Source organism: Lactuca virosa, chromosome 5 (genome assembly GCF_052849685.1).
Source record: "Lactuca virosa cultivar CGN04683 chromosome 5, Lactuca_virosa_CGN04683_v6, whole genome shotgun sequence".
Classification (NCBI taxonomy): Eukaryota; Viridiplantae; Streptophyta; class Magnoliopsida; order Asterales; family Asteraceae; genus Lactuca; species Lactuca virosa.
The window spans coordinates 117,593,028-117,606,375 of NC_136430.1; the positions used below are offsets into that span (position 1 = coordinate 117,593,028).

Here is a 13,348-nt window from a genome sequence, read left to right on the forward strand (position 1 = left end):
AAGATTTGAAATAATATTACTTTATTTCAAATTAGGGCTATCTAGGGTTTTCCTAACAGCTATAAATAGGGCCTTAACCTTGTGATTTTCGACCACCATTAATCCAAAAAGGATTGCTGAAAATCATCTCCCTTCTCCTCATTCCTCAAGTGTTCTAATTGCTAGGGTTTGGGTATAGACAATCAGAGGCACAATATTTATGGTGCCCTCTTTCTAGAGCTTATTCAAGAAGGATTTTATTGATTATTTACAACAATAATCAAAAGGTATGTAAACCCTAATCTCTTTGTGAATTTCGATAATAATAGGGTTTTCCTGGGGTTCTTTGATGTTCATATATTATAGCAATCAATAGAGAAAGCTTAGATCCAAAGAAGTTGCATATGAACTTAAGGGTTAAGTTTTTCCACCACATGATTTTAAATATAACCTATAAAACCCATCACAACCATCATCGACCACCACCACCATCCTTTTGTTAATCAAACGTCAAATCTACGGCTTAACCTTCGTCTTCAAACCTTCATCTTCAATGGATTTGCATCTACGAAAACCCTATATCTCAAAATAATAAAAACCCTAGATTGCACCTGTGAACTTATAATACTCCTCTATGATTTTTTCTAGATTTGCAAGTCTAAACACCGAATAACCTATAAATGTGGTTTAAAATCGGGATTCATGAAATCCAAATAACCTACAAATATGGTGGGTCAAACCCTGAACTTGTTGACCTTGTTCTTGCAACTCATCAATAGATCTCAATCTCATAAAACCTTTCGTTTCAAATCTCGAACACACAAAGAAAATTGTACATGTGGAGCACTGTTTGACTCTTCACCGAAAAACTGCAGATGATCGAGACGTTTGAAGATGCGGTTTAACACCTGGTCCTTGCAGGTTAATCCCTTTCTTTTATTATCAAGTTTAAGTGTGGAGTTTTGATCTACAAAGGGCGTAGATAGCCTTCTACATGTTGGGTAGATAGAAAACTTGGAGGCAGGGTTTAATGACTTACGTAGGGCGTAAGTCTGAGTACACATCATGTACGTGGCCAAAGACCAAACCCTAAATTCGGGGTTTTGAGCCCTATTTAAGAGCTCTAACTATCTTAAGGTCTTCTATCATTAACTTCCACTCCCTTTAAGCAACCATCTCGAAACCCTAATCTTCATTTGAGAGTTTTTGAGCTTTTTGAGTGTTTTGGTGTTCATCTTGAAGGAAGGAGTCCCTTGAAGAGCACTTGTAAGGCTTCAAGCCTTGTGGATCTCGAATTTACATCTTACAAGCATTATCCAAGAGGTACAAAGTTCAGAACTTGATGAATATCTTGTGGATCTGGAATTTAAATCTTACAAGCATTCTCCTAGAGGTACAAAGTTCAAAACATGATGAATATCTTGATAGATCTTGTGGATCTGGAATTTACATCTTACAAGCATTCTCCAAGAGGTACAAAGTTCAAAACATGATGAATATCTTGATATATCTTGTTAGCTTTTAGGTTTATCTGGTCTAGTTGGGTATGAGCTACTCCAGACCTTATGAGTAGCATTTTCAGACGTTTTTATGTGCATGCAGTCATAAAAATACAATCTTGGTCCTTTCTTTCCAACCATGCATGAGTTATGGAGCTTGGGATTTTGTGATAAGTTAGGGTTTTGGATTGAACACTTTCTAGCCATGCAAAGACATAAAGTTGGAAACTTTTATGATTTAGAATGCTCTTTAGGGTTAGATCTGAGTATTGGGTGAAAGGTCTTAAGAAAATAAGTGCTTAATGTAGAGTTTGGATTCATCATGAGTACATAAGGCGTACTTAAGGTTACACAGCGCGTAACCTGGTTGAACCCTATATTATGGGATGTGACTTTACACCATGCGTAGAGCTGGAGTACACAAGGCATACTCGGTCTGATGTGGATCTTTGACTTTTGACTGCTGACCGTTGACTTTGACCAAGTTTGACTTTAGGTAATTTGGGGTAATTTGAATTGTAGATTGAGATTGGATCCATGTTTATTGCATAGGTGATCTGTAGAGACAGTGTTCGGAGCAACAATCAGTTTAGCTATCTTCCAGTTTGTGAAGTGAGTTTCCTCACTCTACTCGTGGGTCGAAGACACCAATGTCGAGCCACTAGGTTGTATGATGTATCCTGGTATATAGGATGTTGCCATGCTATACTGTCCTGTTAGACTGATTGATCTGCATGATTATATGTTGCTGGATATATGTTTATCTGTTGCATATGTCGACATAGTGCGGTTGGATTGAGAGTTTGAGACAATAATGCTCTGTACGGAAGCCAACAAACCTGGGAGCAAACCAGACATAAGTTGTGGGATGGGAAGGCAAACCATACTTATGTTCTGGGCTCGGGAGCAATCCAGACATGATCCGTGGGTCAGGAGGGCAATCCAAACTTGTGTTGTGGGCTTAGGGGTAGTCCAATCTGATGGCTGTGGACCCAGTATGCATGATGTTATATGTTTGTGTGGTGGTATTTTCGGGGAACTCATTAAACTTTGGCTTACAGTTTGAGTTTATGGTTTCAGGTACATCACAGGATAAGGGCAAGGCGAATGCATGATTGTGCGCATCATCCTGGATTTTATTGACTTATGATTTTGGGATACTCTGATTCATGATTTTGGTTTTGGAACTATGTTTTTATGTAATTTAAGGCTTTTGGAATACTTTTAAAAATGAAAATTTTACTCATGATTTTTGGATGTTACATGTAGTGGAGTTGAATAATGGGGAATCAACCCTACAACTACAAGGGAAGATGGCGGTAGGAAATATGCACACGGGGAAGATGATGGAGTCAATCTCAGTATCGACGTGGCCAAGGGAATGTCAACCAGATCTTTCAATTTTTATCTGATTTTGCATCCACCTCACCCATTTTTGTCTGATTTGGCATCAATACCTTCTATCAAGGGTCAATGAACAATTTCAATCGATCACATTATAATTAATTCTCTTAATGTATAGAAAGAAATAATTGAATATTATAAATTCGTTAGGTTAAAACTATATTTTCCTATGATAAATCAACTCCCATAGTCAATGCTTAACATTTAAAACATTTCTAATAAAATGCCACGACAGAAACACCAAGGCCGCCAGTCATGAGTTCCAGTAACCATGGCCTCCGCCACCCTCAGTACACTCGCGTCGCTGCTTCAATCAGCCGTCTCCTCCCGTTCCTCCGTCGTGGGTCGGGCAACACACGCCATGATCATCAAAACCATCGACTACCCCTTTCCTACTTTCATCTGCAACCACCTCGTAAACATGTATTCCAAGCTCGACCTCCTCGATTCAGCCCAACTTCTGCTCTCCCTCATACCTGCACAAGATCGCTCCGTCGTCACCTGGACCGCCCTCATTTCCGGTTCTGTACAAAATGGCCATTTCTCGGCTGCCATCCTCCACTTCCGTAATATGCACCACGACTCCATCGCACCCAACGACTTCACCTACCCATGCGCCTTCAAAGCTTGCAACTCTCTGAGGTCTCCAGTAACCGGTAGGCAGCTCCATGGACTCGCTATTAAAGCAGGTCAAATACATGACGTCTTTGTTGGGTGCAGCGCCTTCGATATGTACTCCAAAATCGGTCTCAAGGATGATGCCAATAAAATGTTCGACGAAATGCCTGTGAAGAATCTTGCAACATGGAATGCGTATATATCCAACGCTGTACTTGATGGAAACCCTCGTAAAGCAATCGACGCTTTCATCAAATCAAGAAGGCTATCTGGAGAGCCTACTTCAATAACCTTTTGCGTTGTCTTAAATGCTTGTTCTGATGCCCTGTTTCTGCAAATCGGTAAACAAGTTCATGGGTTTGTAATACGATATGGGTATGAACATCACGTCTCTGTTGCAAACAGCTTGATCGATTTCTATGGTAAGTGTAAGGACATAAATTCGTCTCACTTAGTTTTCAACAACATTAGCAATCATAACGACGTTTCCTGGTGTTCCATGGTGTCTGCTTATGAACAAAACAACGAAGGAGAAAAAGCTTGCATCCTCTTTCTACAAGCAATGAGAAAAAACATCGAGCCAAGAGACTTCATCATTTCAAGCGTTATCAGTGCATGTGCTGGGATTTCATCTCTGGAAACAGGAAGATTAATTCACTCACTTGCAATCAAATCATGTATTGATGGAAACATTTTTGTTGGAAGTGCATTAGTCGACATGTATGCTAAATGTGGAAACATAGAAGACTGTGAAAAGGTGTTCGATGAAATGCCTGAAAGAAACTTAATCACATGGAACGCGTTACTCAGTGGGTATGCCCATTTAGGACAATCAAACATGGCCATTTCCTTGTTTGAACAAATGAAATTTGAAGTGAAACCAAATTATGTTACTTTTGTGTCTGTTTTAGCAGCATGTAGTAGGGCTGGAGAAGTGAAACTAGGGATGAATGTTTTTGATTCAATGAAATTAAGATATGGAATTGAACCAGGTGTTGAGCATTATGCATGTGTAGTTGATATGTTGGGAAGAGGTGGAATGGTGGAGAGTGCTTATGAGTTTATAAAAAGAATGCCTTGTAGGCCTACAGTGTCTGTTTGGGGTGCTCTTTTAGGGTCTTGTAAAGTCCATGGATATAATGAGATAGGAAAGATTGCTGCTGATAATTTGTTTCAATTGGATCCTCAGGATTCTGGAAACCATGTTATTCTTTCAAACATGTTTGCAGCTTCTGGAAGGTATAATTTTTTCTCAAAACTGATCATGATAATCTTTTGTTCCTATAAAATGATTTTGTACACGAGATTTTTTTCAGTTAGGGGAATGAACTCTATAAAGTTGTAACAAAAAAATAATGGAATTAGAATGGTGTAATACATGAATAAATGAAAACACATTGCTAAGGTTAAATACAAATAATAACAATTAGTATCATTGGTTTTTAGCTATATTACATTGAAAAAAGATGGTAATGTCATCCCTATACAATGCAAATTTCATTGGTTTTATTGTGTATAATTTTTCAAAATATAATGTCCTCGTAAGAACAAAAATTAAAAGTACAACACCTTGAAATGAACAAAAATTAAAAGTGGTTTTTTTTTTTTTTTTTTTTTTTTACCACGGAAAGATTTTATTTTCTGGTTTAACCATTAAATTTTGTTTTTTTTTCGTTGAAAAAAGCCACTATGAGTTTTTTTGATAACGAATTTCAAAATACAATTCGAAGATTATTTTCTGGTTAAAGATGCTTTTTCTTAAGTAATTTAAAGTTGTAATGGTTAAATCGTATTTTTTTCTTTTAAGTAACCGAATAAATTCCAAACTATAGTGGTTTTTATACAATTCAAAGTTTTATGTAGCTATTTTTCAGAAAAAAAAACTCAGTTTTTTTGGAAAAAAATCAAAGTACGATGGTGTTTATATTATGCCCAAAAAAAAAAGATGAAAGTAGTTTCATAGTATTGAAAACAAATATTTATGCAAAACAATCATTAATCTAATTATCCATTAAATTTAGGTGGGAGGATGCGAATCTCGTAAGAATGGAGATGAAAGACGTCGGAATAAAAAAATCCACAGGCTACAGTTGGATTTCCGTGAAGAATTCCATCCACACATTCCAATCAAAAGACACATCTCACGAACAAAACCCTGAAATCCAATCAATGCTCACAAAACTCAAGAACCAAATGAAAGCAGCGGGATACCTACCCGACACAAAATTATCTCTTTTCGATTTAGAAGAAGAAGAGAGTGAATCGGAAGTTTGGCACCATAGTGAGAAGATAGCGATTGCTTTTGGCTTGTGTGTTATACCTCCTGGAGTTCCAATTAGGGTTACGAAGAATTTGAGGATTTGTTTGGATTGTCATAGTGCGATTAAGTTTATTTCGGGGATTGTTGGGAGAGAGATTATTGTGAGAGATAATAATCGGTTTCATCGGTTTAAGAATTATGAATGTTCGTGTAGAGATTATTGGTAGTTAAATATGTGAATTTGTATGTTAGGAAGTGTTTGATTTATAGGTCTATGAGTTTGGAATTTATAAAGTTTCATATTGGATACATGGATATTCACAAAAATTATTGAAAGTGCTTTGATATCTTATATATATAACATGAAATTTCTTTTTGAGTTTTCAAAATGATCGTGCACTTTCAAATGCCTAAACCATCACACAAGTACCATACGAGGGGCTAAAAATCCCCCGTCTAAGCAAGATCATGTAGAATGCCATCACAATACAAAGTTTCAACATGCATGAGTGCTACACAAGTCACAATCCATCCAAAGTTTGATGTACATTATTACCGATCAAAATCAATTTAAAATAATAAGATTCGTCCCAATTTCAACAACTCTTTATAAAAATCATTTCGTGAAAGCACCACTTAGTACATATAGTATTCCACATAGTTTATGCACATAATAATTGGAATCAAAGAAAGTATCAAAACATAATACAATATTAGAGTCATTCGTTCTTAGGTAATGAACTCACATTACAAGTATATGAGATCTTATAATCCACTTTTATAGATGAATATGAGGTCAATGATTAATTAAAGAACCATTGTAAGTATATATGATAAACACAATTGACCTATAATTACACTAATTGGATTATAATTATACTATTGGAGATACTTGTAGTTTAGATAAAAGTCAAATATCCCATAGACCCTCATATAATGTCCTAAGGGATCATTGGATGCAAACAAAACGTCCTCTTTTCGGCTTAGGATTTTTTTTTTTGAAAAATAAAAACTTGACAAAATGAAAATAAACAATTAAAAAAAGATAAACCAAATTAAAACTTAAAATAATGATTTTGAATATATTATTTATTTATTTAGTTTAAATAAAAGTAAATTAGTACTTATTTGAGTTTAATATAAAAATAGTGCTAAATAGGTAATTTAGACAAAAACCTATACTTGACCAATATTTGACTTGGCTAACTCTAGTAGGGACCTTATTCATAGAAGTCTTGGTAGAGAATGACTACTAATGTACATAAATACTAGCTAGTGAGTTAAGTCAATGTTTGGGGAAAATTGTGAGAAGTAAAGAAGTTAAGGGAGTACAATGTAAAATGTTAAGGTAACTACCTGTTTGTTTTTTCCATTTTTTCCCCAAACTCATTCAAACCGTTTTTGAGAGGAAAGAGAGAGATTCATGATGTTTGGAGAAGCTAAGAAGAGATTTAGTGATGAAATTGAAGGTTAGTTTAAGCATGCAAGTTAGGAACTCGCTAAGAATCTATTAGAGAGACATAAACTCATTTCATCTACCCCACCATCAATATAGGTTTTAGAGGTTTCTTCAAATTAGAAAATTTTTGGGAACTATGGTGTTCTGAAGCATATATGGAGACATAGTGAAGATTCATGTATTTCCCCAGCATCAATTTCTAGCTTTTGAAGGTGGTCACCTTCTCTAATCTCTTTATCTCGTAATCGAGGGTTTAAATTAGAGTGCAAATCTGAAAAATTGACTTTTCATTGGAGATTAGTAGTTGATTCTAGTGTTGTTTTAGTGATTAAGCTCCTAAACTTCATATAATTTAACTCTAATTGATCATGGTGGAGTTTGATGAGTGAAAGTTTGTGTCGGTCGGATACACTTCAAGTATGAATAACAAAAAGTAAAATTAATCTAAGCAAAATAATCAACAGAAGGTAAATAACACAGAAGTTCTCCAAATTGTTCCTTTCACCAAGAAAAGAAGTTTTGTCTTCACCAAGAAGACGGGGTTGTCACAAAGACGAATGACACAAAGCCACAATCACAATCACCACGACCACCACATTAAGGTTTGCCCTAATGTTGTATATATAATAGTCTATACATGTATATCCCTTGATTGAAGGGATTTCGTATAATCTATAATAAGAACCGATCTTATCACAAACATACCGGATCTGTGATCTATTCTATATTTATATATATCATTACCTAATATACAAAGAATTACAATGAAATAATTAAACTGTAAGCTGACGCTGGCAAGCTTGATACGCTGGCGTTGTCAATGTATAGATGCTGACGTTGATAGATCAACGTGTCATGTGTTTGACTCATCAGATCATAAGGTGTGGCCTTATAATCTCCCCCTATCTGATGATGTCAAAACTAAACTTCTTCTTTAGAGTCATCAGAAGAGCCATTATAGATAAGCGGAATGCTTTTGGCTCATGCTCCCCTGAGAGTAAGAATGAAATCTTGACTTTTGCATTTTAAACGAATGCTCCCCTTGAGAGGATGAATGATTCATGAATTTCAGTAGACGAAGAAAAAATAGATAATGAGTCTGAGCTGATCTGAGAACGTTGGAATCAGTTTGACTCGACTTCCCCTTAGAATGAGCTTTTCTGAATTCTAGTAGCAAAAAATTCAGCTTTACTTTCTCCCCCTTTTTGACATTAATAGCTAACGTTGAGCAAAATATAGTTTCAACTTGTAGTCTAGTAAGATTGTGATGTCTTCTGATAGCGTGGGCTTAAATTACCATTCACTGATATAATATTGAGAGACCTCATCAGCGTGTGGTTTCATATGATGAATCATAAATTCCCTTTTATTAGAAGAAAAATGGAAAGATTGGATAGGTGCATGTAATATATCACGGACAATGATATACCCATCGGCACAGATTTGTCAAGTTCTCATCAGCGTATGGTACATTATGCTGAATCATAAAACTTTAAATAAGAATGTAGGGGTAAGAATGGATTGGTGCATGTGATAGCCTACGGTACGTAGACTAACCATCAGCACAAACTTTCAACCTTTTATCAGTGTCTAGTTTTACACAGTGAATCATCAAGCTTTATTAAGAAGATAAAGGATAGAACGGATTGTTTCAGTCACACTGAGGTGATATCAGCGTGAATCATTAACAGATTAACTCATCAACAAGAAGTGGTTTAAACTTCCGTATCATAGAGTAAGTTGCAATTTCGAATCAAAGATTCACCGTTAATTCATAATGGTACCATGTCATACCTCAAACTAGGAGGTCAGGGACATGAACAACCCTTTGTTATTTAAGGACCAGACAAGTATCTCTTACGATGCTGACTATGCAATCAGGGTAAGCCATTGGGTTATGCTCAATGTTTCAGCATAACATGAGACTTGATGCATACGGCAAGCATGCTTCCAGGGACAGCGATAAGTAAAGATGAATAAATAAAAAATAAACACCCTAGCCTTTTTATCAATATCTTTTTATCTGGACCAGGCTATCTCACTTTGAGAGTTTAGACAATGCTAAACAATCAGCGTGAGAGGGTGACTCAATGTTCCCAGCAGATGGTCTCGCTGATGAGAAACTTAAAGAGTTTTTGTCACATACAACAACATGCTTCTAGAGACGACGATGTGTAAAAAGTTGCATACTAGGCTTAGAATTGCCACCGTCGGATTCCTTTACAAAATGGTACAAAAGAGTAAACAAAATAAGAACACAAACAAAAAGTTAGTAAAAAAAGAAAATAGTTTAAACAACAAAGTATGTGCACCTTTTTCAGAAAGGATAAAGACTCGTTCCATAAAATCTTTGGAATTGAATGGTTATTAATGCATTTCCATTTTCCAAGATATCTTCCCCTTGAATTTTGGATATAAAAGAGAAGCATAAGCAAGGATAACGTCATCAGTAAACATTTCATTATGAATCAAGAGTGATGAGACTATTTATAATTAAAGCATTTCAGATGCTTTCTAAGGTTCATGTTCATCAGGAGCAAGAGAATACGTGAAGATCAGTCATTGTAACCAACGAGTTAACTGACTCGAATTCATAAAACCATCATGTCTTCAAGACCAACATGAGGTTATTCAAGGTTTTATAGAATTATGAGTCAGTAGATGAAAACAAGTCTTACTACATTGATGGTGCTCTTTGCATCCATAACAGTGAATGAAGGAGAATGAGAGTATCCTCAAGAAGAAAAGGACACGAGGCCACTCTTTTTCTCAATAGCAAGAGCATTGAGATCCTTAAAGAAAGCTCCAGTCCTTATAAATTTTGAAGTAATAAGATGGAAATAAATAGTAGATAGGCTTGAAAGACAATACATGCAACTACTAAATGTAAGATTTTGCATTCATAATAAAAGAGGCACTTGTTTTTGAGTTTTTCAAAAACAGAAAATAGTTAGAAAATGATTAATACATTGAAAGCATGCCAAGATATATAATTAATTTGTTCAAACTCTTTTCATCTAATTCCTTGGTGAAGATGTCAGCCAGCTGATCAGTGGATGGAATATAGAACAATTCCACTTTTCCCTTTTGAGTTATGTCCCTGATGAAATGATGACGGATGTCGATGTGCTTGGTCTTGGAGTACTGCATTGGATTTTGTATCATCTGAATAGAACTGGTGTTGTCACATCAGATGAGTGTTTTCGAGAAGTTTAAACCATAATCTAAGAGCTGATTCTTAATCCATAGAATCTGATCACAACATCTTCCAGCGGCAACATATTCAGCCTCAGCGGTAGAACAAGCCTCTGATGTTTGCTTTTTGCTGGACCAGCTTACCAATATATTTCCAAGCATTTGAGCTCCTCCTGAAGTGCTTTTACGATCAATGCCACACCCACCATGATCGGAATCAGTGTATCCTACCAGCTTGAACTCATAGTCACGAGGATACCATAACCCAAGATTGGGTGTATGTTTTAAGTACTGAAAAATCCTTTTGATAGTGTGAAGATGAGATTCCTTAGGAGTAGCTTGATAGCGAGTACACAATATGGTGGAAAACATAATATCAGGGCGACTGGCTGTAAGATAGAGTAGAGAGCCTATCATTCCTTGAAACATAGTTGCATTCACATCAGTGCCACTTGGATCAGTGCCAATAGACGCCAATGAAGACATCAGAGTCTTTGCCGGTTTGCAATTATAAAAACCATACTTCTTCAGCACATCTTCAATATATTTAGCTTGACAAACAAAAATACCATCAGTTAGTTGTTTGACCTGCAATCCCAAAACGAAAGTTAGTTCACCCATCATGCTCATCTTGAATTTCTTGGCCATGACTTCCACGAATTATAAACTTAGCTTTTAATCAGTGGACTCAAAAATGATATCATCCATATACACTTGAGCAAGAATGATATGCGAGCTTGATTGCTTTATGAACAGAGTGTTATCAATCTTTCCTCGTTTGTATCCACTTGAAAGAAGATAGCTTGCCAAGATGTCATACCATGCCCTAGGAGCCAGTTCTAAGCCATAGACAGCTTTATCAAGACGATACAGATGATCTGGAAACTCTTCATTTTCAAACCCTGAAGGTTGTTTTAGAACGAATTTTTCTTGAAGATCTCCATGTAGAAAGGTAGTCTTGACGTCCATTTGATAGAATTTGAAGTTTTTGAAAGAGGCAAAAGCTAGAAACAGACGAATGGATTCAATTCTTACAACTGGAGCAAATGTTTTATCATAGTCTAACCCTTCAAGCTGACAGAATCCTTGAGCTACAAGCCTAGATTTGTTTCTTATGACGATTCCATCTTCATCTATTTTGTTCTTGAAAACCCAACGAGTCCCAATGATAGTCTTTTCTTGAGGTTTGGGAACAAGTGTCCACACACGATGACGTTCGAATTCATTGAGCTTATCCTGCATGGCCTTAATCCAGTCAACTTCTTTCAAGGCATCAACAATATTCTTTGGTTCGATCATTGAGACGAAGTTTACTAACATCCAGAAGTTGCTGCTGACTCTGCTATGAGTGAGAATTCTAGAATTTACATCTCTAATGATTTGAGATTCAGGATGAACTCGAAGGATTCTTGGATTAGAACTTTCATTTGTATTGCTATGGGTAAAGACTTTTTGATTTGATGAATCAGCTTTTTCATGGACAACAAGTTGATATTCAGAGATAGGTTGAGAACTGATTAATTGATCAACATTGGGAACAATAGGATCAACGTCATTTGACAAGAGCTCAGGAACATGGCCTGAAGGACTGTAAGTAAGTTCATTCAGAATTGACGAGGGGTGATCAACTCGATCATGAATGAATGACTCTTCATCAAGGGTGACATGAAGTGTTTCTTCAACAATTTGCCTTGATAAATTAAATACCCTAAAAGCCTTGGATACATTGTAGTATCCTAGGAACACTCCCTCATCAGCTTTTTCCTCAAACTTCGAATGCTGATCTCTTTGATTCAAGATGTAACAAACACATCCAAACACATGAAAATAACAAATGTCTAGTTTTCTTACTTTCAGTATCTCATAAGCAGTTTTCCCATTACGTTTTACAATAATAGACCGGTTTTAGGTATAACACGCTATATTGACGGCTTCAGCCCAAGATGACAATGAAAGACCAGCTTCAACAACCATAGTTCTTCCAACTTCAATGAGAGTTTTATTTTTTCTTTCTATAATTCCATTTTGTTGGGGAGTTCTAACTGCTGAAAAGTTCTGAGAGATTCTTGAGACTTAGCAAAAATCTTCCAGAGAGGAGTTTCTGAATTCAGTTCCATGATCACTACTTAATTGCTTTACTTTGTGATCATAAAGGACTTCCCACTGCTTAATGAGAGCAATGATTTCATCAGCGGCATGACTCTTCTTTCTTAAAAAGACTACCCATGTAAACCTTGAAATTCATCCACATTGATAAGAGTATATTTCTTCCCAGCTCTTGACTTGATCGGAACATGTCCAAAAAGGTCCATATGAAGGAGTTGAAGAGGTTTAATGATTGAAGAACAAGACTTTGGCTTGAACGAAGACTTGGTTTTCTTCCTTTTTTCACACGATGAGCATAGTTTGTCCTTAACAAATTCCATCTTAGGAATTCCTCTCACAAGTTGATTCCCTGCAATCCTTGAGATGTTTTTGAAGTTTAGATGTGATAGCCTTTTGTGCCACAGCCAATTTAGATGAGACCGAGCACGAGAGTAGAGGAAACGATGAAGTGAGTTGTCAGCAAGAACAGTGATGTTCTTTTGATCAACAACTTTTCCTTCTCTCTTGTTATAGAGAACATCATAGTCAGCGTCACACAGTTGACTGCTAGAAATGAGATTATGCTGCAGGCCTTTCACATAAGAGACATTTTTGAAAACGACAGAATTGCATTTGATGGATCTATATCCCTTTGTAGTTCCCTTACCATTATCTCCATATGTAACTGATGGAACATCCTTCTTTATGAAATCTTCCAGGAGAGACTTGAATCATGTCATATGTCTTGAGCAACCGCTGTCTAAATACCAAATATGCTCTTTACCCTGAAACTAAGATGTACAATAAGTCTAAAAAAATATACACTAGATATACATTGACCCACTTGAA

At 36.2% G+C, this 13,348-nt stretch overlaps 3 protein-coding genes across 3 annotated transcripts; 1 reads left to right on the forward strand and 2 right to left on the reverse strand.

Moving 5' to 3' along the window:
• Window positions 1-3,090: 3,090 nt before the first annotated feature.
• Window positions 3,091-6,069, forward strand: LOI1 (Pentatricopeptide repeat (PPR) superfamily protein). The gene is made up of 2 exons (XM_079053921.1): window positions 3,091-4,739; window positions 5,522-6,069. The coding sequence occupies exons 1-2, from the start codon at window positions 3,154-3,156 to the stop codon at window positions 5,985-5,987; spliced, it is 2,052 nt and encodes a 683-aa protein (XP_078910047.1). The 5' UTR covers window positions 3,091-3,153; the 3' UTR covers window positions 5,988-6,069.
• Window positions 6,070-10,408: 4,339 nt separating this feature from the next.
• LOC145111658 (secreted RxLR effector protein 161-like) lies at window positions 10,409-11,062 on the reverse strand. The gene has a single exon (XM_079047918.1). It carries the CDS (start codon window positions 11,060-11,062, stop codon window positions 10,409-10,411), a length of 654 nt encoding a protein of 217 aa, XP_078904044.1.
• Window positions 11,063-11,089: 27 nt separating this feature from the next.
• On the reverse strand, window positions 11,090-12,840 carry LOC145111659 (uncharacterized). The gene is made up of 2 exons (XM_079047919.1): window positions 12,638-12,840; window positions 11,090-12,200 (listed from the first exon to the last, which is right to left on the reverse strand). The coding sequence occupies exons 1-2, from the start codon at window positions 12,838-12,840 to the stop codon at window positions 11,090-11,092; spliced, it is 1,314 nt and encodes a 437-aa protein (XP_078904045.1).
• Window positions 12,841-13,348: the final 508 nt, after the last annotated feature.

Coding starts and splice junctions, on each gene's coding strand:
- LOI1 (XM_079053921.1), top strand. CDS start 3,154: ATGGCCTCCGCCACCCTCAGTACACTCGCGTCGCTGCTTCAATCAGCC. Junction 4,740..5,521: donor ATGTTTGCAGCTTCTGGAAG/GTATAATTTTTT, acceptor CATTAAATTTAG/GTGGGAGGATGCGAATCTCG.
- LOC145111658 (XM_079047918.1), bottom strand. CDS start 11,062: ATGGCCAAGAAATTCAAGATGAGCATGATGGGTGAACTAACTTTCGTT.
- LOC145111659 (XM_079047919.1), bottom strand. CDS start 12,840: ATGGAATTTGTTAAGGACAAACTATGCTCATCGTGTGAAAAAAGGAAG. Junction 12,201..12,637: donor GAATTTCAAGGTTTACATGG/GTAGTCTTTTTA, acceptor CTTGAATCAAAG/AGATCAGCATTCGAAGTTTG.